Source organism: Grampus griseus (genome assembly GCF_964374135.1).
Source record: "Grampus griseus genome assembly, chromosome: 13".
In the NCBI taxonomy this organism is placed as follows: domain Eukaryota; kingdom Metazoa; phylum Chordata; class Mammalia; order Artiodactyla; family Delphinidae; genus Grampus; species Grampus griseus.
In genome coordinates, this window is record NC_139007.1 from 54,389,708 (window position 1) to 54,416,094 (window position 26,387).

Consider the following 26,387-nt stretch of genomic DNA (forward strand, 5'->3'; position numbering starts at 1 on the left):
ACTGTGTACATATTTGAATTTAGACTTTAAAAAACTCTCAGCTGGAGTTTCACCAGAAAAGGAGGAAAATAAAAATGTTCCTCACGTACACCGATGCCACAGCAAGTGTTTCCCCACCTATTTTACTTGATAGCTTCCAATGACTGAAGAGATTTTAGTATCAAGTAGTTGTTTGTCAGCAACTGTGCCTCAAAATAATTTAAAAAATCTTTGTAGGAAAGCAGATTCTCCTTTTTTAGGTCCAGATGTTTTCTCAGGATGACATGGAGTCTGGCTAAATCCTCTATGTAGAGGTAAATCACTTTTTGTGCATGTTAATATCTCATCATCTTCGTTGTCTATGTAAAAATAAATGAAAGTTACAGATAATTTTTGATCAAATGAATTATGCAACATCATTTATATTTGGCTTTGGGCATAAGGGAATATGGAGAACTCGGGCAAGGGTTGTGCACGCGTGTGCACACACGCACACCCACAGAAACTCAAGCACTCTTCTCTGCCTCATTCTTATTCCTTTCTGAGATCAACCTATAATATCAATAACCCTCTATTGAAATAATATAAGATATCCCACCCCCAAAAAGTCTGCCAGGGAAAACTTCTAATCAAGTGCTCCTGAAATGTTTACAAATCCCTTAAATCCAGCAATGATGGCATAATAAAGGGTATGTTGAGAAGAAAGTGCCCATCCAAAGTAGAAAAACTACTGGTTAAAAATCACGATACATCAAACATGTATTTTCAAGGATAATTTCCATTTAACTCGTAGGTTTTTCCATAAAAATTGTAAAATATTTAAAGAGAGAAAACAGAACATTCAAATAATCTTTGTTTTAGTTTTTCCGTCTTTACAATCAAGGAGTTGGACTAGATGCTAAGTTTTTTTCAGCTCTAATATTCTATGATTTTTGTCAACACAAGATGTTAAAACGTGTTCCCCTCTTTCATTCAAATGGTTAGAACAAGTGGCATAAAATTGTGATGCCTGACAATATTACCCTTTTAATTTACAGATAACAAAGGCAAGTTCCAGAGAAGTAACATGACTACCCAATGGTGCCCATCCACTGGGGTATGAATCAATGTCACTGCTTCCAAATCTCCCTAATCATCAAATATTTTGCTTTGTTTCATTAAGGACTCAAGATTCCCTCCCCACCCTTGGAAATTCTGCTTTAGTAATTATGGGGTGAGGTCAGGATCTAATTTAAAAAACAATCTTCAATATTCTGACTTGTAATTCAAGTTAGGAACCACAGATCCACATCAGACTACCTGGAATGCAGTGAAGGAGAGGAGCAGCTATGTCACACAGCCCTTGGGCAGGCTCTCCAGTGTTACACAGCAGAATCTTCCTACCAGGTCCATCATTTTATGCCATAGGCTACCACCTCCCCAGTGTGTTCTCCCTTCTAGATGAAAAGCATATTATATGAGTGACATCATTTGACGTCCAGGTTACTTTTCTCTGATAGTCTTCCTATGGAAAAGGATATTCCTGAAAGAAACAAGAATTAAAAGACTGGATCTATAGCCTTTACTTATCATCTGCTCCAACCTCACATTCTAGAAGTTTAATTCTGCTCAACTCCTGGAAGCTCTCCTATTGGTAAGTATGAATCTGTCCATCATCATGCAACAGTCTTGAGCCTTTAAGGCAGTCTGGGATTTGAAAATTAATTACTTTACCTCAAGTCATGGTATAATGAAGTGAATCTCTCTAAATTGTTAGAATGTATCACAAGGAGAAGGTTCTTTGAATACTTTTGCCGTAAGAATTCCTTAACCTTTTTGCTAGTAAAAGAAAAGCTTAAATAGACTTACTATCTAATAATGTAGCTGGTTTTACAGAGACAATGGAGAGCAAAGTTGCTTCTAAGACCTTTCATGTAGAATTCCAAGCACCTCAACATTCATATTTCTGTCAGTTCTCAATATAGATATAATATGCTCACTCTTCATGAACTGTGGCCCAAAAAAAGCTTCTGCCCCTTATGCTGCCCCATGGATGCCAAAGGTTAGTTTAAGGCTTTTTTAATGTAGTACACTATAAGAAATATAATTCAGCTCTCAATGAAATATCATTCCTGATTTTCTTTGTTAATAAAAAATTGAATTAGTCTCTTATCTACTAATTTTAGGGGAAAGGTTAGAAAAAGGAAAAAGTGAATAACTTACCTCTCAATATGTAGGACTCCAAATAAAGTAGCTGAACAAAAATTTACTATAATTTTACCAAAGAGTAGAATTCAGCATAATTGAATTTCTTTTAATATCCTATTTAAGGTATTTTGTTACTGAAGTTGCCAAAATGAATTCACGGTTTAGTCACGTCGTTTATAAAGCAGTCTTAGGATGCTGGCTCTGAGGATCAAGTATACAGGGAAAGCCGCAATAGACTGCTGAATGATATATCAAAGCTTTTGTGAACATTTTATGTTTGCTTTAGAAGGTTAATCTGTTTAAACCTGTGACACTTTTATTTATTTAAAAGAGTAAACAAGGAGATCAATGGTATTAGTCTATCTTTATGGGTTAAGGAACTATGAGTCGTCTGTAGAAATCTACTAACGTTAGATATATGTATAATTAGTTTTGTATGTAGTTGAGACCAAGGAAGTGGTTAGTTAATATAGGTACCTCAAGAGCCTTAAGTGGATACCTATTAAAAGGTATAAAAAATATAAATAATACTGTATATTCTTAAAAATTTTAAATAAACACAAAGAATATATAGGTATACATGTTATAATTTCAAAGTCAACACTAGCACATAAGTTTTTCTTATCTAAATACATACTGATACTTCCTATATCAACACATGCACCTACAAAACACACGGCCATGCAAATAACCTTGCTTTCTGCCACTTGCAAGAAAGTTGGAATATACAATATAGTACATTGTTTCAACTTAAATCATATTGGCAAATTAATGAGGATGGCATTAAAAAATTCTGATCTAAAAAATCAAAATACAGGAGGATAATTGTTCCATAGATTAAAAACACTGAAGACTGATGGGAAGTTAAGATTTCAATTGTCCCAGTAATCTTGAAAAATACAGAAGAGACAGAATTGGTTGTAAACACTCAGAATACTCTGTTTGGCAACTGGGACTTTTGTAATCCAGCAATCCAGGCCAGAGACTCAGACCATCGATGCTTCTGATCGCAGAGAAATGGGAAAGTTGTGGACAGTTCTCCGCAAGGCAGGGGGTGCCGATGGAGATCTGGATGCCCACCTGGACGGGAGACGGCGATTTGCTGGTCTAGCCGGTCGGGAAAATCCTTTTCCATGTGAGCATTTCACTGCCACGGACTCCTTAAGACACAAATGAAGACATTCATCTCACTATTCAGGCACCAACGATGAGCTTAATATATTATGGATCCCAACTACAGGATTAATGTATTGTATTACCGTGTTTACAAGCAAGAAAAAGCATTGAAAATTAAAGAAGCTATTCCTGGTCTTGAATGTTTTAATCAAAACAATTCACTTTTAATATGAATATGGCATCTGATAATCTTGTAGATCCCCACACTGACAAGTTTTAATACAACTGATTTCTTTTTAGAACTAACTATGAGTTAATGTTATGTTAGAACTCAAAAGTTCATGTTAGATAAAATTGATATGATACAACTAAAGTTTTTCTTAGTGGAGTGTTAGGATATTTTACTGGGTTTTTTTTAAAGATAATAATTTAAAGAAGAATTAATTTATGTCCAGTTATTTTATGTCAAGTTGATATTTTTAGAGATCATAAGCAAAAGACACACAAACCACCAAATGAGTTGTCTGATGCTATCTTTTTTTTTCACTAAGAACCACTGTTACTATCTCTAAAAACTTTCAAAATTATCATCAAAATACTTTAAAATATAACTTCATTCTATTTGTTAAGAAAGAGTTGCGATCTATCTTGGGTATCTTCCGAAGACTGAAAACTTTTCCCTTCTCTTCCCTTCGCTTTCTTTCATTTCTTCCTACTTCTCTTTCTTTTTATTTTAATAAAAGAAAGCATTCTAGGAAGAAAAGCATTCTAGGACTCTTGCCATTAAGAAACAGTTAAAAAGCTTTCATGACACATTTTGTACTTTGATTCTTATTGACCTTCTTAACAAAGCCTGTGCTCTTTCACCTGAGACGGGCAGTAAGGACAACCTTTATTTCTATGAAAGTAACCTGCATTTGCTTTTTCTCTCCTTGGAGTCTTATTTCCTGGGGGTTCCTGGGGGGGAGGGATGTGTTCCTGGGGGGGAGGGATGGAGAACTACTCTTAACGATCGACAGCAGAGAACCCTTCCCAAACCTCCTATCAGTACAAAAATAGGAGATATTTAGTAATATTTGTTCATGAGAATTTTGGCTGATTATTGTATATGTGGTTTCATTTCCCATCTGAAGCCACAGGACCTTACAGGTATTTATGGGCTCAACTAAAAAAAACAGAAATAGAAAAGCAGGATTAATTATTTGTACTTTGGGCAAACAGGCAAAGTTTCTGATCAACTATATGTAAACTGATACTTTTGTAGGGCTTGAAAGCCTCATAAAAATAATTTCTTACACAAGAAGGAGGCAACCTGCCTCGTTTAAAACAATGGTGCATATACATCACACTATGTAAAACCAGGATTTTCAAAGCACTGGCTAATTATAACAGTATGTCACCTTGTAACTTTTTATAAATCATGCATAAAATGTGCTGATGGATAGCTCTTCATTGTAAATACAAATCTCTTCAACCTCTTTTTCTCCTCTAAAATTATACTCTTTTGCAAGCAAACTGGAATAAAGAAAGGATAACAGTTTATTTAAATACCCATTTTTTGGGGGGGGGCAGGCAATTTCCACACAAAGAATTTATACAAATAATAATGACCTTAAATTTTTTTACGCTATACTATCATTTTTCTTTCCACATACTGCCTTTTAGCTCCACAATAAGAGAACTGCATAAGGCACTATTTTAAATGATTTTTTTTCACCCAAACTCATATTCATGTGACTAATCCCCTGAGGAAGAACATGAATCAAATTCTGGGAATGACTGAACCAACCATAGCTAATAACCGAAAAGTGCAAGTTATTTATAAATACCTCCCATGTACTTTTAAAAATATAAACACTTTAACAGGATAAGATTCTATAAATGAACAGATGCACATTCAGAATGTTTTTTCAAGAAAGAAACACAGCAAACATTTGATCTTTTTGAGGTTCTTAAGAATTTAATTTATTAGATTGTGTTGTGCCATTTCAGAATTTAAATAAAAGTTATAATGTGCTAAACCCAGACTTAAGAACTGTGCTTTTAAAAGTTCATGTTGAGTTACAACTCTAAGGTTTATATTTATTCACAAATGAAGGGTCAAGGAACTAAGAAGATGTCAAAACACGTGCCTACCTTCTATTTATATGAATGGGCAACTGACTGAACTCTGAGCCATTGCTAAATATGGAAGCAGTTCTACCAAAATATGTTAAATTTCTTTCTCACCTCAGTTACCTTTTTCCGATCTGCTCCTTGCCTCACTTGCTGTGCTCCACACACAGCTGGCTTTTGCTGAAGCTCTTGTTCTATTTGGAGCTTTTTAAAATGCTGACTTAATGTGGCTCCACCACTGACCTCAGAATTACATTTGGTCCAATTAGCCTGGAAGCATTTAGAATTTTGCAATGTGGACCCCGCTGATGTCTCATAGGTTTTCAGCAGCTTTTCCACCACACCATAATTTGACCTGGGATCAGCTGACCTTGGTCGGCCAGACAAATTACTTGGTCTCCAATCATGCTCGTGGAGCATATTCCGGTAACTGCTAGGGCTTATGTGTTCCTGCATTTGTCTGAATAGGCCTGTTGTGGGTTTTTTGGTGGAATTATCATGCACATTTTCCCTGGGCACAGGCATGGGGGCACTGGTTTTCAGAATGTCAGAAACACTGTCACTTTCTGAGATGTTATCTGTGCAAGAAATTAAAGTATCACAGGGCTGAAGATCTTCAGATGGTTCTGAGTAGCTTTGACTTTGCTGTACTGCATGACAATTTCTATTTGTTCTAAATACGATTCTGTTAAATTCATCAGTCTTTGCTGCCAGCTTTTCATTCCTAGTAGTCCTTTCAAAGCCACAACTGAAACTTCTCAGCGGGCTGCTGCTCTGTGTCACCAAGGAGCTACAGACATTGCTTATGTGAAGATCAGGATGACATTTAGCAGGGTGATCTGGAATCACCTTTTCATATTTTGGCTTATTGGGAATAGAGCAGGTTTTCTGAAACCATGGTGTAGAGGGGCTATTTTTTGCACCAATCCCAGTGTCGCATGACCACACGGTAAGTCCAACATTTTCATTACATGAAGGCTTTTTATCTATTTTGGTTTCTGGTGCCAAAGAAGAAACTGTGATACCATCTTTCAAAGTCTTCCTTTCATTTAGACACAGCGTAGGCATCTCGTCGTGCCTCCACAGGAAATGAGGGTTGCAGTTCTTTTTGCCTTGACCTTCTTGGGCCACCCAGCCATTGTGGTCTGAACTTTCCTTCAAATTTTCATGGGCTTGTGCAGAACATGAGCTGGGAAAATTTCGAGATGTACTTCTTGGAGGAGGAACTGGTGGGGTTTCATTTCTTTGCAGATCAGTTTTATCAATTCCACCTTTTTTCTTAGAATTGTTTTGGAAAACATCAGTACAGCTCAGATTCTTTCTATTTTTCTTTTTCTCTTTTTCTAAACTGGTTGGAGTAATGCACTGGTTGTTGTTGATTGTGTGATCTCCATAAGGCATATTAGTTACAACTGGTGTTTCCTGGAGAAAAGAATCTGACTTCATCCTAGACAATTATAAAACAGGGTATATTAGTGATGACTTTATTTATGCTAAGCTTTTTTTTTTTTTTTTTTGCAGTACGTGGGCCTCTCACTGTTGTGGCCTCTCCCTTTGCGGAGCACAGGCTCCGGATGCGCAGGCTCAGCGGCCATGGCTCACAGGCCCAGCCGCTCCGCGGCATGTGGGATCTTCCCAGACTGGGGCACGAACCCGCGTCCCCTGCATTGGCAGGCGGACTCTCAACCACTGCGCCACCAGGGAAGCCCTACGATAAACTCTTAAAAGACACTGGGGCTAAAGCAATGGATTCTGTTATAGGAAAAGGAGTCACAACTTCCCTAAACATTATTTTTATATAAATCCCATAGTACAAAACTTCAAGTCCCTTTACTGCAGCATAAAGGCCACCTCTCAGTGTTGTATTCAACACTATATACATAGTCTGACCCAAGCTACCTTTTTAACTGTGTCTCTCATTGTTTTCTATTACCTAAACTTCACCTACACTCAGACTCGACTGTGTGTAGTCTCTTGGGTGTCTGCTATTGGCGTTCCCACTTCTCTAGGTTTTCTCTTGCCATTTCCTTATATCCACTTTGCCTACTGAATTCCTATTTATAACGTCTTCTGAGCTCAAACTCCTCCCCTTGAATTTGAAATAACATTCTAAGTAGTGTGACAGAAATCTGAATCAAAGTGCAAATAGACATGAGCAATACCAAATGGAAGGTGTTATTTGGGCATAAAAGAAAAGTGATCATCTTTTTTTAAATTTTATGAGTAAAGGACATATAAGCAAAAGAGAGCTGCAGTACAAATAGTGTGGCTATTCAAGGAACAGTGAGTACTCTGGTGTGGATGGAATATAAAAAAGTGGGAAAGATGACGGCAAATAAAAGAGAAATATTAGGTCAAACTGTAATGACTTTGAATTACATACTAAGGATTTTGAGCTTTTCTCGAAAGGCAATAAGTGGCAGTGAGAACTTTATACCAGGTGTGGTTTGTAAAAACAAATTGGCAAGTAAGAACTATTGAAACAAAAACCTAAATATTGCAAGAATGTGGGTTCACAAATTAACATTAATTAATCATATTGATACATATAAATCATATTTATATCTCTTCAACTTATATTACGAGATAGCTTACAATAAAGTGCAGACAAATACCCATTAGCAGAGAGTAGCAGGCAAAAGCTCAGTGGAAAAGTGGAAGGCAAAATTATGTAAAAATCATGGTTGGGTAAGAAAATCTGTTGTAAGTCAGTACAAAAATTCTCTCTGAGCTTCCAAAAAACTAAAGAAAAATAAGGGTCCACATTCCTACAGCTTCTAAGAGAAGTATACCGCCCCACTAGGAGATCAATGGTGATCTTAGAACAATCCATCTTTACTTAACTTGTAGAGAATTCCAATTTATTTTTCAATTTGGCTAAAACCTACCCTTACAGTTATAAGGGTGCTTCTGAACTGAAAGAGCATGTTTTACAGCACTGTATAAATATGTATGTGTGTACATACTTATAATATGTTATTCTGAAAATTATGAATGCTTCCATTATATATATAATAAATGTAGAAAAATAAATGGCTCAAAATGTTTCAGTAGAACATCATTATATAATTAAAACACCATTGTTAAATTTGACATAGTTTAAAGATGTATTTAACTAGATTAACCCAGGATACTCTTCCACTGGCCAAATACTCAAAATAAAAAAGAACTCCATTGGAGTATACTTGTTAATTTATTATGGTTAGTATAACTTCACTAAACACCAAAAAAGTAAAGTACGCCTAAGAGTCAAACTACAAAGAGAACTAGAAGATTTGCTTTAAGAATTAGTGAACAGAGAAACATACAATTTAAGTTTTTATCTCCTAAGATAACGTATTTTAACAGCATTATTAATTCTCACTAACAAAGTGTTAGATGCTAAAGGAAGTTTGGAGTCATTAACTAAAAACAACATTCTTTTTGGTTTTCCAACATAAAAATCATCATAGATGTACCAGCCTACCTTCTGTGGTTAGAACGCTTTCGAATTTCCTCTTGAAAGCTGCATAATTCTTCACTAACTTTGGCAAGTTCTTCAAGAGCCTTTATACATATAAGCAATAGCATGTTAGCCCTTTGAAATGTAAATATGTCTTTAGAAACAGTTCTAGGCCAATCCTGGCTTACTTACTGTGTTGAGGGCACCAGAGCACCTCTTGTTCTCTTCCTCAGAAGTCCTCAGGTCAGGCGGGGTCTCACATTCCTTTTGGTTGTCTGCGGCCACAGAATCCATTAACCCTACTTTTGATTTTTTGATTGTTTTTTGTTCCTTACACATTTGATTTCTTTCACTGAGTAAGCTCTGCTCTGTTTTACCTTTCTTCCCCAGACCATCCCTGTGATTCATCCCTGTAAATTCACATTGTCTTGAATTGGGATAATTTGGAGAAGATTCCATCATTTTGTCTTGAATGGCCTTTTCACGATCAAGATCAATAATCGCACGTTCACTCATGTTGATTTTCCTCCGAAGCTTTACTTCATGGCAGAGCTGTAAAGAAAGCAAAGATAAAAATTTCCCCCTAATCCGCTCTCTCAATATTTTTGATACTAAGCATATTGTTCTGAGTTCTCTTTGCCATATTACTATATACTACCCCATGGTATTAATGCTTATGCTTCCAAATAACATTTCTAAAGTCTGGATTAGCTGGAACAACTTTGAGGAACCATAAAGACTACTTTCAGTAGGTCAAAGCATGGATGGTAATTTCTATTCTTCTGAGTAGAAATCAACCCATTCAAAAATGAAACAAACCTGTGTTTATATATAGATATCATGATGATACAGAAGCACTGTTAACAAAATTGGAATGACTCGAATCAATTACTGGCAATGCTCTCTAACTGCTTTCAGAGAGAAGCAAGAGTTTAACTAACATTAAGGTCATATTTTAAAAATATATGATCCTATATGCCAACATTTAACTATCTAAATAGGTGACAATCTCATATAGTAACTCAGCTAATTCTGTCCCTAAGTAGACATTTTGCAATCAAAATATGTTACTTTTGGAAGTTACATTGTTGAGGGACAGGTAATTCTGAGACTTTTTTTTTTTCCCGAAGGCTACATACATTCAAAAAATGTTTCCTGTTGTAATTAAAACAAATGTGACCCTGTCCTAGGTAATACAATAGAACTCTAAGGCGTTGATCATCTATTAGTCTATGCTAAAGTGGGCCCCAAATTAGTTCTTGAGAGTTCAGTTTAACATGCAGGCTATTACTGGCTTTCTCTTCAGGCTTGTGTTCTGGGAAAGCTTGTCAAATTCCAAAGACATTCAGAGAACTATTAAAGCAAATGACTCTACGTTTTACAATCACAACGTATATCTGCACTACATCTAATATTCAAAGAATAACAGAGAACTTCTGCTCCCAGATCCTTGTCCTGGCCGTGAGCCCCAGCCGAGCCCTAGCCACCCCCCGCCTCTGCAGGATACCCTCCAGCATTAGCAGCCGAGTGGCTTACAGGGTCTTGGTGCTCCGGCCAGGAGTCAGGCCTGAGCCCCTGAGGTGGGAGAGCCGAGTTCAGGACATTGGTCCACCAGAGACCTCCCGGCTCCATGAAATATCGAACAGCGAAAGCTCTCCCAGAGATCTCCATCGCAACACTAAGACCCAGCTCCACTCAACAACCAGCAAGATACTGTGCTGGACACTCCATTCCAAACAACTAGCAAGACAGGAACACAACCCCACCCATTAGCAGAGAGGATGCCTAAAATCATACTAAGTTCACAGACACCCTAAAACACACCACCGGATGCGGTCCTGCCCACCAGAAAACCAAGATCCAGCATCATCCACCAAAACACAGGCACCAGTCGCCTCCACCAGGAAGCCTACACAACCCACTGAACCAAACTTACCCAGTGGGGGGAGACACCAAAAACAATGCGAACTACGAACCTGCAGCCTGCGAAAAGGAGACTCTAAACACAATAAATTAAGCAAAATGAGAAGACAGAGAAATACACAGCAGATGAAGGAGCAAGGTAAAAACCCACCACATCAAACAAATGAAGAGGAAATAGGCAGTGTACCTGAAAAAGAATTCAGAGTAATAATAGTAAAGATAATCCAAAATCTTGGAAATAGAATGGAGAAAATACAAGAAACGTTTAACAAGGACCTAGAAGAACTAAAGACCAAACAAACAATGATGAACAACATAATAAATGAAATTAAAAATTCTCTGTAAGGAACCAATAGCAGAATAACTGAGGCAGAAGAACGGATAAGTGACCGGGAAGGTAAAATAGTGGAGATAACTACCACAGAGCAGAAAAAAGAAAAAAGAATGAAAAGAATTGAGGACAGTCTCAGAGACCTCTGAGACAACATTAAACACACCAACATGAGAATTGTAGGGGTCCCAGAAGGAGAAGAGAAAAAGAAAGGGACTGAGAAAATATTTGAAGAGATTGTTTCCTATATTCCTTCCCTAATATAGGAAAGGAAAGAGTCAGTCAAGTCCAGGAAGGGCAGAGAGTCCTATACAGGATAAATCCAAGGAGAAACATGCCAAGACACATATTAATCAAACTATCAAAAATTAAATACAAAGAAAAAATATTAAAAGCAGCAAGGGAAAAACAACAAATAAAATACAAGGGAATCCCTATAAGTTTAACAGGTAATCTTTCAGCAGAAACTCTGCAAGCCAGAAGGGACTGGAAGGGCATATTTAAAGTGATGAAAGGGAAAAACCTACAACCAAGATTACCCAGCAAGGATGTCATTCAGGTTCCACGGAGAAATTAAAACTTCTACAGACAAGCAAAAGCTAAGAGAATTCAGCACCACCAAATCCGCTTTACAACAAATACTAAAGGAACTTCTTTAGGCAGGAAACACAAGAGAAGGAAAAGACTTACAATAACAAACCCCAAACAATTAAGAAAATGGTAATAGGAACATACATATCAATAACTACCTTAAATGTAAATGGATTAAATGCTCCAACCAAAAGACATAGACTGGCTGAATGGATACGAAAACAAGACCCGCATATATGCTGTTTACAAGAGACCCACTTTAGACCTAGGGACACATACAGACTGAAAGTGAGGGGATGGAAAAAGATATTCCATGTAAATGGAAATCAAAAGATAGCTAGAGTGGCAATTCTCATATCAGACAAAATAGACTTTAAAATAAAGACTATTACAAGAGACAAAGAAGGACACTACAAAATGATCAAGGGATCAACCAAAGAATAAGATATAGCAATTGTAAATATTTATGCATCCAAAATAGGAGCACCTCAGTACATAAGGCAATGCTAACAGCCATAAAAGGGGAAATTGACAGTAACACAATCATAAAAGGGGACTTTAACACCCTACTTTCACCAATGGACAGATCATCCAAAATGAAAGTAAATAAGGAAATACAAGCTTTAAATGATACATTAAAAAAGATGGGCTTAATTGATTTTTATAGGACATTCCATCCAAAAACAACAGAATACACTTTCTTCTTAAGTGCTCGAGGAACATTGTCCAGGATAGATCATATCTTGGCTCACAAATCAAGCCTTCATAAATTTAAGAAAATTGAAATCGTATCAAGTATCTTTTCTGACAACGCTATGAGCCTAGATATCAATTATAGGAAAAAATTTGCAAAAAATACAAACACAGGGAGGCTAAACAATACACTACTAAATAACCAAGAGATCACTGAAGAAATCAAAGAGGAAATCAAAAAATACCTAGAAACAAATGACAATGAAAACATGACGAAGTTTACAGCAATACAATCCTACCTCAAGAAACGAGAAATCTCAAATAAACAACCTAAACTTACACCTAAAGCAATTAGAGAAAGAACAACAAAATAACCCCAAAGTTAGCAGAAGGAAAGAAATCATAAAGATCAGATCAGAAATAGATGAAAAAGAAATGAAGGAAATGATAGAAAAGCTGGTTCTTTGAGAAGATAAACAAAATTGATAAACCATTAGCCAGGCTCATCAGGAAAAAAAGGGGAAGACTCAAATCACTAGAATTAGAAATGAAAAAGGAGAAGTAACAACTGACACTGCAGACATACGAAGGATCATGAGAGATTACTACAAGCAACTATATGGCAATAAAATGGACAACCTGGAAGAAATGGACAAATTCTTAGAAAAGCACAACCTTCCGTGACTGAACCAGGAAGAAATAGAAAATATAAACAGACCAATCACAAGCACTGAAATTGAAACTGTGATTAAAAATCTTCCAACAAACAAAAGCTCAGGATCAGATGGCTTCACAGGTGAATTCTATCAAACATCTAGAGAAGAGCTAGCACCTATCCTTCTGAAACTCTTCCAAAGTATGGCAGAGGGAGGAACACTCCCAAACTCATTCTACGAGGCCACCATCACCCTGATACCAAAATCAGACAAAGATATCACAAAGAAAGAAAACTACAGGTCAATATCACTGATGAACACAGATGCAAAAATCCTCAACAAAATACTAGCAAACAGAATCCAACAGCACATTAAAAGGAACATATGGGGCTTCCCTGGTGGCACAGTGGTTGAGAGTCTGCCTGCCAATGCAGGAGACACGGGTTCATGCCCCAGTCCAGGAAGATCCCATATGCCGCGGACGGGCTGGGCCTGTGAGCCATGGCCATTGAGCCTGCGCATCCGGAGCCTGTGCTCCGCAATGGGAGAGGCCACAACAGTGAGAGGTCCGCGTACCACGAAAAAAAAAAAGGGAACATACACCATGATCAAGTGGGGTTTATCCCAGGAATGCAAGGATTCTTCAATATATGCAAATCAATCAACGTGATCAACCATATTAACAAATTGAAGAATAAAAATCATATGATCATCTCAATAGATGTAGAAAAAGCTTTTGACAAAATTCATCACCCATTTTGATAAAAACCCTCCAGAAAGTAGGCATAGAGGGAACTTACCTCAACATAATAAAGGCCATAGATGACAAATCCACAGCCAACATTGTTCTCAATGGTGAAAAACTGAAACCATTTCCACTAAGATCAGGAACAAAACAAGGTTGCCCACTCTCACCACTGTTATTCAACATAGTTTTGGAACTTTTAGCCACAGCAATCAGAGAAGAAAAAAAACAAAAGGAATCCAAATTGGAAAAGAAGAGTAAAACTGTCACTGTTTGCAGATGACATGATACTATACATAGGGAATCCTAAAGATGCTACCAGAAAACTACCAGAGCTAATGAATGAATTTGGTGGTGTAGCAGGATACAAACTTAATGCACAGAAATCTCTTGCATTCCTATACACTAATGATGAAAAATCTGAAAGAGAAATTAAGGAAACACTCCCATTTACCATTTCAACAAAAAGAATAAAATACCTAGAAATAAACCGACCTAAGGAGACAAAAGACCTGTATGCAGAAAACTATAAGACACTGATGAAAGAAATTAAAGATGATGTAAACAGATGGAGAGATATACCATGTACTTGCATTGGAACAATCAACATTGTGAAAATGACTATACTACCCAAAGCAATCTACAGATTCCATGCAAACTACTCTCAAACTGCCAATGGCATTTTTCACAGAACTAGAACAAAAAATTTCACAATTTGTATGGAAACACAAAAGACCCTGAATAGCCAAAGCAATCTTGAGAAAGAAAAACTGATGGTGGAGGAATCAGGCTCCGGGACTTCACACTATACTACAAAGCTACAGTAATCAAGACAGTATGGTACTGGCACAAAAACAGAAATATAGATCAATGGAACAGGATAGAAAGCCCAGAGATAAACCCAAGCACATATGGTCACCTTATCTTTGATAAAGGAAGCAAGAATGTACAATGGAGAAAAGACATCCTCTTCAATACGTGGTGCTGGGAAAACTGGACAGCTACATGTAATAGAATGAAATTAGAACACTCCCTAACACCATACACAAAAATAAACTCAAAGTGGATTAGACCTAAATGTAAGGCCAGACACTATAAAACTGTTAGAGGAAAACACAGGCAGAACATTCTATGACATAAATCAAAAGCAAGATCCTTTTTGACCCATCTCCTAGAAAAATGGAAATAAAAACAAAAATAAACAAATGGGACCTAATGAAACTTAAAAGCTTTTGCACAGCAAAGGAAACCATAAAAGATACGAGAAGACAACCCTCAGAATGGGAGAAAATATTTACAAACAAAGCAACTAGCAAAGGATTAATCTCCAAAATTTACAAGCAGCTCATGCAGCTCAATATCAGAAAGACAAACAACCCAATCCACAAATGGGCAGAAGACCTAAATAGACATTTCTCCAAAGAAGATATACAGATTGCCAACAAACACATGAAAGGATGCTCAAAATCACTAACCATTAGAGAAATGCAAATCAAAACTACAATGAGGTTATCAACTCACACCAGTCAGAATGGCCATCATCAAAAAATCTACAAACAATAAATGCTGGAGAGGGTGTGGAGAAAAGGGAACCCTCTTGCACTGTTGGTGGGAATGTAAATTAATTCAGCCACTATGGAGAACAGTATGGAGTCTCCTTAAAAAACTAAAAATACAAGTATCATATGACCCAGCAATCCCACTACTGGGCATATACCCTGAGAAAACCATAGTTCAAAAAGAGTCGTGCCCCACAATGTTCATTGCAGCTCTATTTACAATAGCCAGGACATGGAAGCAACCTAAGTGTCCATCAACAGGTGATAGATAAAGAGGGTGTGGCACATATATACAATGGAATATTACTCAGCCATAAAAAGAAATGAAATTGAGTCATTTGTAGTGAGCTGGATGGACCTAGAGACTGTCATACAGAGTGAAGTAAGTCAGAAAGAGAAAAACAAGTACTGTATGCTAACAGATATATATGGAATCTAAAAAAAATATATATATATATGTGTGTGTATATATATATATATATATATATATATATATATATATATAGTTCTGAAAAACCTAGGGGCAGGACCAGAATAAAGACACAGACATAGAGAATAGACTTGAGGACACAGGGAGGGGGAAGGGTAAGCTGGGATGAAGTGAGAGAGTGGCATGGACGTATATACACTACCAAACGTAAAATAGCTAGCTAGTGGGAAGCAGCCGCATAGCACAGGGAGATCAGCTCAGTGCTTTGTGTCCACCTAGAGGGGTGGGATAGGGAGGGTGGGAGGGAGACACAAGAGGGAGGAGATATGGGGATATATGTATACGTATAGCTGATTCACTTTGTTATACAGGAGAAACTAACACACCATTGTGAAGCAATTATACTCCAATAAAGATGTTAAAGGAAAAAAAAAGAATAACAGATTTACTGCTGCTCGATACTTACCCAAATCTCAGATGAGTGAAGCACTATAGCATAGTTAATGCCTGAAGGATATGCCATGCATTTATGCCCTAAATACTTATAAATCTGTAGTTGGATGAAGTCAGGATAGCATCAAATTGCAGCCATGAATCAACTGCTTTGGCCCCTGTAAAATTATCTGTACTGAACAGTTGTGGCCATTATAATTTTGGCAGAATTTGAGGGACATCATAAGAAGCAACCCTCAAAACACCATGCTAAATCTAAGGATGCTATTGGTAGCACTGTCCTCTTTTAGAGGAGTCATGGGTGGACACAAAATTGCTTTAGTTGCAAAATCAGGGACGAAAGTGCTATTTCTGGGAAATAGGTTTGCTTTTGTTTTCTGAATACTGAGAAATATGCATTTGATCATTTTTTGTTACTTACTAGAAAGACAGATTTGCTGCATGCATTTCACAAAGGATCCTTCCTCTTGTCTTCATCTCATCTTTCTCTTCTAGTTTTGGAATACTTTACCTTACATAGAATTTTATTTGACATCCTAAATTCTCTTGGGGACTTAGGTGAAGTATGAATAAACAAATATCATTATATTATTGATGGAAAACCATTTATTTTGTAAAAGGAAATCTGTGTTACTTGGTACCTAGCTGTTTTCAATGGTTATCTGATCAAAGGAGACAATCAGGAAAGATGGCAATGTGATAAAAAAAAAATTGCCAGGCATCTATTAACTCTATTAAGGGCATCTATCTGGATTAGTCCAGGTTTCAAAGATCCAAGTACGTACATCTTTGTTTTGTAATAGCAAATGCAATGATTGTGGATAGTCGCTGAACAAAGAATCATTAGCATCTTAATACCCAACACTGATCCTCTCACTAAGGACATTTTTACTTGGAATCACAGAAGTTATATGCATGCACCGGGAAATGTATAATTTTCTAATATATGGCTTAATAAGTTGTGTCTGATTTAATACACAGAGCTTAGTGATAAATACGAAAGAAATACAGTCTATTATGCTTGCGGCATGTTACATTTTTTCCAAGTGTTGATTTTTAATTTTAGTTAAAAATATTGTCTTGATTTTCTGTGATATGTGAAGACAATTTCCTCCTGTTCTCTACTCCCAGCTTTGTAGCCTCTAAGAAGGTACATTCTTACAGGTACAAAGCTGGGAGTGGGAAAAAATACATACATACTATGCCATTTTATATAAGAAACTTGAGAGCATCCATGAATTTTGGTATCTACGGGGGCTCCTGGAACCAATCTCCCATGTATACTGAGCGACAAGTATATTAGTACGATAAGGGGAGCACAATGCTAGTATTCAGGTATTGAACAGCATCATCTCTGGGTCGGTAGTTTGGGTAAGCACATTATCTAAACATATTCCCAGGTATGGTGTTGTATACTGCAGGCAGAATGACATAAACAGCAGCACAGCTACTATCCAAGATAAAGAAAAAAATATTCCAGCCCTTCTGTCAGTATTTCTATGGACTATCACCTATGTTTAACGCCTGCTAATTGATAAGGCTAATATTTTCCATAGATGGAATCTACAGAGCTGTCAGAATAATTATTTGACAATAACAAATTTAACCAGACAGCAGAACATCTTAGCTACATGGCTTAAACAACTGGCTAGACTAATCCTGACTCCCTTAATTATTTTGCTTGGATGCTAGAATTATCTGAGATTGTTATTAACTGGACCTTCCAAACCTTTGGAAGCCAATGAGCTCAGGTTTCGAATTGGAGTTGTGGATTTTGATTTGACCTAGCCATCTCCCTGTTGATCCAATCTGAGCCTCTGGGTGGAGAAGTTAAGAGAGCAAGCAAAACGCATTTTCCAAACTATAGAAGGATGAGAAGTAAATTCTCCTTTCAATCTGTAATCATCTGCTACATGCCTGCCTTCTCAGCTCTATTTTAGAAGAGTCACATGGCTATTCTTTTTTGTTTTTCCTTTTAGCATGCCAATTTGTATTTTATTTATAACCAATTATAGGGCTGTTAATAAGAAAAATATTTGCACTATAAACACATAAAGCACCAGCTTTGATTGTCTGTGAATAAAGGCCAAGGAGTCTGTTAAAATAACTGTCTTGGCAATGTGCACAAAACCATATAAGTCAACAGCAGGGAATGTTACAAGAAAGCAAGATAAGTATAAATAATTTTCAGTTGGAACAAGCTTGAATATACATCAATGCAGATACTTAAAGGAAATATTCTGGGCCAAACAGCGTGAAGGAATAAAATTATTATTTGTATCAGAGTCTCGGCATGTCATTTTTTATAAATTCTTTCCAAATAAATGTGCCAATAAATGTGTCACACATTGCCAGGATAAATACCATGTCCACCTCCATTTTCTTTTTGATATATGATGCTCTTTTTGATTATACTGAATTATCTAATACATAACTGCCTTTAGTAGACATTATTCATAAGTCATCTCTGAAAAGATCTGTGTTTTAATGCCCAGTTATAATTTTACTAAAATATGTTCCACCAATTATGTTTTTCTTCTGTTTTCATCCTGGGCCCGGAATTTGAAAACTTATGCAAAATACATACCTCACTTTTGATACCACAGCACTCTAGTCAGAAAATAATAAATTGATACACTTTAGAAAGACATTTCAAGTTCCAATTTGCATGCAAAGCTATAAATTAGCATAGTCTCTACAGTAACATTGGGTTAGGTTATGCTATTTTTGGTCTAGTAAATATCACTGAGACATGCATCTTTTAGGTGAAATTGGAAAGTAAAAATAGTTTCCAATACAAAACAAACCAACAGAATTTTCATTCTGAGTTTTAAGTTTCCAGTGCATTCAAAACAAATCAACCTGTACCTCTTCTATCTTCTTCTGCATGATCTTCCATTGACTTTCCCATTCCTTTCTTTCATTGTCAAACTGGTCCAGTAATTCCATCTTTTCCTTGTGCCAGTTAGTCTCTGTGTTCTCCCACTGCTTATGTAGGTCCATGGCAACCGTGTTAGTGTTAGTGAAGGGGTGTTTCTGCCCGTCTCTGCCTTCTCTTAACTGTTTCTTGGAAGCTTGGAGTTGTTTTATTTGAAGCAGTCTCACTTGCCTTTAAAACAAAGCCTAATATAAACATAACAAGAGAGAGTTCCAAATCCATGTGCTTTCTGGAAACATTTTATCAGTTTGTCAAGAGCCATTGACATAAACAAACTTTAGGAAAATTGGACTCAAAAGAAGAGATGACAAAAATATCTGCCTAAGGAGAAACTAACAGTCAAAGAAAAAAGTATCATCCAAACTTTTTTTCTGCCCCTTTCTGAGACCAGACAGTAAAATTACAGTGGACAGGATGGTTAAATGCATGTGTGAGATATAAGTATTCCTTTAACTAACCACCTAATCTAAACATAGAATTTTTCATGAATATCTAAGAGTGGAAATATGAAATTCAACTGTTTCGTCACGTCTACACAACTGTGGTAGATTCTGCTGCAATGGAATTACTCCTTCTGTTCTGATGCAACCAGATTATACATTTCTGTGACTTAAAGTCCTGAGGTGGTGTTGGGCTACAATCTCAATTTTACACTCATAGAGTTCAAGCTTGTGGCAAACATGATTGCTGTATCAATAAGACCCCAATGTTGGTAGTAAGTCTGGGACTGATGTATCAGTAAGAAACCAAACTAAAGCATAAAAAAAAATTGTCATTATTTTATTTCATCAAGTAAAATGTAAAAGCAGCAAAATTATCCTGAAAGCCATATGTTAACACTTATCCATGCTCTTTTTTCCTTCTAATAGACTATATATCAGAACCTATCTTCTGATACTGAACACAGAGAAATGAAAAAAATGTTTTCATCAGTTTGCAGGGAAATTCTTGATCATATTAAGGAGTGACTGAAATAATTAGATTTCTAGCATTTAGGGCATGTGTTCATTCAGGCTCTGAAGAGGCACTTTAAAATACCCGATTGGCAACTCTGTTATAAATCACCTAAAATTTCTGAGATTTATTTATATTAAAATGGGGGATATCCACAGGGTTATTACGAAGATTAAATGACATATGGACTGCAAATTGGTTTGAGAAATATAAAATTTCCCCTATTTTTTGCTTTAAAAAAATCTTGTGCTGACATCCACTGAAAATATTTTTATTACTAAAGTCAGATACATTTTTTAATGGGTAGAAAAGCACATTTAAAATGTCTGAATCTCCTAAGATAATCACGCCTATAAGAAGTCTTAACTTTTTAGCTTTTAAAAAGCTGAAGAGTTGGCCAAAAAAAAGCCAATTTGGCCATGACCAAAATGCCTTAACTTACCAGGTGGTAGCTGATGCTAATTTTGAGCAAAGTTCTCGAGACTCAGTAGCTGCCTGGGTTCTGGGATTGTCTAATGAAGCCCACATAACCAGGAAGCAAGCCCCATTCTGCAGGCATAGAAGACGGCCGCATATTTTATATCCCAAATATAAGATAAACATAGAAGACATTAGATTTTTGTCAGACTGCTCTGAACATGCATATCCAAGTGGTAAACTGTTCCAAACATGTATTTTTGAGTTGCAATCTATTAATGAATTATAATAGACTAATAAGGATTTTAAAATGTCAGTGCTGTATGCAGGGCTCCACCCTCAAAAACACCCTAATATTGGGATCTATATGGTTACTCTTCTCTCAAAAATTTTGCTACAGATACTTTGATCATCCCTACCTATTCCTTTGGCACTCACAAAACTATGACTAATTCAGCCAAGAAAAACAAGTCATTACAGATTTAGCCATTAAAAACAGTATCACGTCTCATTTTATCCACTCAGCCGTGTCTTTTTTCTAATCTCATTTTCCATCCTCTGTCATCCTTCCTTCCTTTTGCTACCCTCCAATCCTGTGAGACAGTGACCACAAGTACCTGCCACAGCAAATGCAAGTTGCCCCCAAATAAATGTGTCGATGGAGACATAACAAAATGAAGATTGTAAAGAAAGTACAGAATTTTGTGTTTTGGTGAAGCTGTTATTGATCTTGATTACCTATTAATTTCTAGGTTCATCTAATAACTATTCACAGGCAATGCAGACGGTGCTAATTTTCAGAGACTGCAGACTGCTTTAAACTATATGTAATTAACTGTGAGCTGAAACTATCTTGCTGACTAGCAGGTATTTAACATTGAAACTTCTTAGGAAGAGTGAAGTGGTTTAAGACGTCAAGAGGTAGTTGCAGATAACAAAGGGTGTTACAGAAAGAGAGCAGACTAATTTCAAGCTACCTGGAGAAGAGGTGCTATGATACTCCATGTTTCATTCTGTCTTTAAACACTAAATGTTCAGAAATCATCATGAAGTTTCTCCTACAATTATGTAGCAAAGGGCTCCAATTTTTCTTTTTATTTCTAACTCTTCTTGAACCACTTCCAGGTCCAGGTGAAAGGGCACCAGACCCTTTTCTTTTTTACCTACCTGAAGAATATCATTCAGGAAAACCCTCAATCAGGCTTGCTCCTGGTAACAGGACTATACATGAACCCAGATAATGTTCCCGAAGCAGACAGAATCCTGCACTTAATTGCAAAGCGCCAAATTCATCACTTAATACGGAGAAGGGCCAATCTACAGGGCTTCCCCTTTCCAGGACCAGAGCAATATCTAGTGCCTTAAAATGTAATGATTATGGATAAAAAACAAGCCTTGGAAGAAAATTCCTATAGGGCAATATCTGTGCCAGTTTCTGTGGGAGGGTTTATTTCACCTTTCTAGTATCTATGTCTTGTCATAAATGTCAAATGTAATACGGTTGAATATATTGCTTTCTCCTCTAAAAATAAAGTGGGGTCCATAGAGTTTTGGGAGAATTAAATGTGCACGAAAGAGAATGCTTAATCAAAGCGACTAACACTGTTTTGGATCATAATGCTCAGTAAATGCCTGTTTCTTGGTTTCTTCCTTCTGTCCTTGTCTCCCTCCCGTTTTGTGTTCCCCCTACCTTCCTTCCTTTTATTTTGTGTTCCCCCTACCCTCCTTCCTTTTATTTATCTTCCTCTAGAATAAAACTGATTTTGATTTCATTAGAAAATTCATAGAAGCAAGTGTAATTGTGTGAACTCATATTTTTAACAGTTTTCCTTTGTCCTCAGTATTTTTCAAGTATTTTAAGAATACAAGGCAGGTTAAATATTTAGGAAATGTTTTTATTGTTAGCAAAAATTTGAATAGACAAATCTTATATAAAACTGCTTTTGTTATAATTCTCCCTAAATGTTAAAAAAAAATCCAACTAATAGAGCAATCTTGTAGGGACATAACGTTCTGTAATGAAAAGTTATGGGGTAAAATGGCTCAGCCGTTCAAAAACTCAATTTCAGTGCTTTCTGCTGAGGCAAATATAAAAGTTCTCTTTGTTCCTAGTTGTCACTTGTTTTCGCCCACAGATATTGGTATCTCTGTGGGAGATAAGGAAGAATTTCTGCAATCTGCACCCTTCACTCTCCATTTCATTTCACTCCCTCCAGAATTTCATTCAGAATAAAATTTGATTAGAGCAAATATAAAAGGACAGAGGGAGCTGCACTACTTAGTCATGCACACGTTCTTCCCCCAACAACTCTAAGTGAGCATTACATAATCCATTTTAACCTACTTCCCCCTCCCCAAGGCCGGAAGCCAGAATTGTAGAGGGTTGTGAGTGGGTTGCATAAGTATGGTGACGGGAGGAAAACAGTTCTGCTAACCTTCCGGCCCTACTAGGAAGCAAAATTTAAGATTAACACAGGAGTTTCACAATAAATCATTTCTATTTCCCATGTTAGCCTCAAGTAGGTCATGGTAACACTTCTTCGTCTGAGGGGTGCTCCCTTCTTACTACACCTTGGTTGTTACCATTTCAACCTTCATCTCCCCCATTGAAAACTGGACTTTAGCCAAACAAATGAAACAGCGTTAGGGGAGTTGACTCGATTGCAACTTCTCTCTTCTGAGAGTTTTGTTCAGAGTGTTTGTTTCTTGCTCTCTGCTTTCCTTTTTATAAACATACTGCTTTTCATATAATTGAAAAATTTTCACTTGTAGGAGGTTACATATTCCAATAGGAATGCCACACACAGTAGGTACTGCCAATCTCACAATTCCTAGAACCATCATTTGCCCTGGAGATGCTTTGCTTCCTCTTAACTTTGAAGAATTAGGAATCCCCAGGTCTATACCCATCAAAGTTATGCACCATTTGCCTCCAAGATTCTCTAGCCCTTTCTCTAGGCTATTATGAATCACTTGCATCATTTCAACTGATTATAAGACCTTATTCCTCCCCTACTGTTCACTGGCGAATGCATTTTTGCAAAGAAAACTATGACTTGATTTTGTTACAGTGCAAAAGGGAATTTTGAGAAATTGCTATTTCTTGCTACTTCAGCATCGTTCCTCATGTTCCAATAAGGTCAAAGGAATACTACCTCGTGCAATTCTGAAGAAATCAATTTTGCCTTTTCATTTTATTATCTTCTCCTTGTTTTCTCTCCAGTTATATATTCAAACTAGAAAATATCCAACATACAGGGGCACCGATTTTACTTCTCTTAGCTCATAAAAGCTTTGAAAGACGCATTTGGCTTGGATAAACAAAACACCTAAACTTAACCAGCTTAAAGAGTAGAAGCTGTAGTGCTAAGGTTCCCTCCTAATTGCAGATTAACCCATTATGAATGGCATGCACTTCAACTCAAACCACAGAAGCACTTATCATGCAGTAAGCAAACCATCAACTTGGATGAAATTTCACTGACTTATTTTTCACTGCAATTTTCAAATACCAGCAATTTCAAGGGTTGTGAACTTTACTTTGCAAATGTTAAAAAGTCTTCATCCTAATGAAAATAGTGTTCTAAAAAATAAATTCAGTGAAATCTTATGGTAGGGAAAGTGGTGTTCAAAGTACTGAGAAGCAGTGTTTCAAAAACCGTCTCAGAGAGCATATGGTACCATCAGTCCGGAGTCAGGAAATCCACTCACAGCAGCTGGACCTTCTCTTCCCTGGGAGTCAGTAAAATCCGTTACACACCCTGCCCCACTGTTTTTAAGCCAAGACACAGACACTGAATCAGGCAGATGTTGAAATCACCCTCCACTTAAACAAGTATCTACAGTTTCAAATATGTCAACAGCGGCCCCTCTATATTTTGCCACAATTAGTCACTTGCTTTCAAACTGCCAGAAAGAAACATACCTTTTTGCTCCGGGGAGAAATCCTATGGATGTCCGACCACTGGTCAATCTAGCAATGGGAGGACAGCCGGTTGTTTTAAAAGAGAAAAGTCTCAGCACGGTGACTCTTGCTTCTTTGCACAAAATGGGGATGCAAAATGAGTCCAACCATTCAACAGAGAGATACTGACAAGTCCCTTTGAAACCTCCACCATCTCACAGATCAAAAAGCTGCTCAGCTAATGTCACAGCAGCAGCTGAGGCTACTGTGACGTCAGTTTCTCGGAGGCGGCCTTCAAGCCATCTCTTCCAACCAGAGCTCTGTAACTTTAGAGCAGCTCCCACTCTCGGTAAACAACTCCAGGTCCAGGACATTTTTAACTTTTATAAGGGAGCCCAGTATTTCCAAACTTGCCAAAAGAGCTGGTGTTAATATCACACAATGACAATGGCCAATTTTACATTCCATTTATTTGGAAAAGTTAACTCCTTTTTTACAGGCAAGAATCATCTCTTTGCCTACCTCTCTCTTTCCCCTTTTCAAAATGTACTTTGCGGTGCCTTTGGAAGTTGGTCTCTGGATGTGGCAGAATATGTGTAGAAATTTTATGTATATAATGGCAAAAGATTTGTGAAAAGGTATCAAACTTCTGTCTTGAAATAAAGTAGAAATGGCATATATGAAGACCAGCCTTCTAGTTCTTTGTGATTCTGTGGCAGTTTGCTGCTTGTATCTATAGTGATGGTGATGTCTTTCTGCTAGTGGAAATCAGAGCCCGTGGGAAAGGATGATACGTATTGTGGTAAGGAAAAAACCAATGAGATCCCCATGTAGTTGTTTTCAGTGAAGGTGTGCTGCAACCTAATTCAGCAAATAAGCTACATAAAAGTTTAAATAATAAGGGCTTATCCTCAAGTCTAAAGTCTGTGTGGTCATTAAAGCATTTAATAATCCCTGTCACATTATTTTTGCCTGCTTCCAGATTCCAGATAAATATTTCATGGGGAGTTAAAAAGTTTACTAAGAATAACCTGCTCATAGTAGAACTTTAGTACATGTAGGACAATTGAATGAAATCATACTCTGTGTTTTGAAAGCCTGGCATCAAAAGCAAAAAAAAAAAAAAAGCAACCCCCACCCCCCGTCCCCAAATCTCAAAAGCAATAACAACAACCATAATAGTTAGAGTAATAATAGTGATGACTCATGGAGAGACAGCTCTCTGCAAGGCTCTGTGCTAAGTACTTCTAATATCTAATGTATCTTTATCTTAGCTCACTCTCACAGAAAATGTGTCTGTAGATATTAACCCAAGTTTACTGATAAAACCAAGGTTCAAAGAGGCAGAGTATCTTGCCAAAATTCACAGAAACTCGACCACGCAGAGAAGTAGGTCTTGGAACCGGTTTCTCTAACTGAAGACCCTGGAATTTTGTCACAGAGATATTGGTTTCAAATTACTGCCACTACTTATCAGTGTGAACTTCGAGTTTGTTACTTCTGTAAGGGGATAATTATATTTAATTTGTAAGGAGGTTGTAAGAGTATGAGGGGGTACTTACAGTGCCAGGCACTTAAGAAATGTTAGTTCATTCTGCCTTTGCCCTTATCAGGACACTCCGGACCTCTCTTCCGCTCCAGACCCCTTAATTTCCATGTGTCATTGGTAAATCAAATTAAGATTGTTTTCTACACCCCATCAGAACTTCAGATAATCTGTAGCTAATTACAGGAGGAATTATGCTGTGCTGTCCTCTATACTATCCCTCAATAGTACCTGTTTCAATGCCCTTTTTCATGGATGTCCCAGTAATTATTTATTGCAGGTGCTTCATCTGCTTCTTGTCATGGTAAAGTTGACCTCAAATTATATCAAAAATAGAATAAAAAACTAGGCACAAAAAACTTTGACAGAATTTCTCCCAAGTCTACCATTAACTGTAGTTACCAACCC

At 37.0% G+C, this 26,387-nt stretch overlaps 1 protein-coding gene across 5 annotated transcripts; it reads right to left on the reverse strand.

Annotated features, from left to right (window-relative positions):
* Positions 1 to 263: 263 nt before the first annotated feature.
* KIAA0408 lies at positions 264 to 24,656 on the reverse strand. 5 transcript variants are annotated; one of them, XR_014297621.1, is made up of 7 exons: positions 24,455 to 24,656; positions 19,089 to 19,343; positions 9,032 to 9,391; positions 8,864 to 8,943; positions 5,512 to 6,844; positions 1,279 to 3,326; positions 264 to 338 (listed from the first exon to the last, which is right to left on the reverse strand). XR_014297621.1 is itself a non-coding variant. In XM_082668976.1 (6 exons), the coding sequence occupies exons 2-6, from the start codon at positions 19,221 to 19,223 to the stop codon at positions 3,153 to 3,155; spliced, it is 2,082 nt and encodes a 693-aa protein (XP_082525102.1). In that variant the 5' UTR covers positions 19,224 to 19,343; positions 24,455 to 24,656; the 3' UTR covers positions 767 to 3,152. The 5 variants fall into 5 exon arrangements, 4 of the variants coding, with proteins under 4 accessions (XP_082525102.1, XP_082525105.1, XP_082525103.1 ...); XM_082668976.1 differs by lacking the exon at positions 264 to 338 and having other exon boundaries at positions 767 to 3,326; XM_082668979.1 differs by lacking the exon at positions 264 to 338 and having other exon boundaries at positions 767 to 3,326; positions 19,089 to 19,329; positions 24,455 to 24,647.
* Positions 24,657 to 26,387: the final 1,731 nt, after the last annotated feature.

Excerpts from the sequence above, each read along its gene's own strand:
- KIAA0408 (XM_082668976.1), bottom strand. The coding sequence starts at position 19,223 with ATGGACCTACATAAGCAGTGGGAGAACACAGAGACTAACTGGCACAAG. Across the intron at positions 9,392-19,088 it reads TGCAGAAGAAGATAGAAGAG|CTCTGCCATGAAGTAAAGCT; the intron begins GTACAGGTTGAT and ends CTTTCTTTACAG. Across the intron at positions 3,327-5,511 it reads ATCGGAAAAAGGTAACTGAG|GAGTCCGTGGCAGTGAAATG; the intron begins GTGAGAAAGAAA and ends TTGTGTCTTAAG.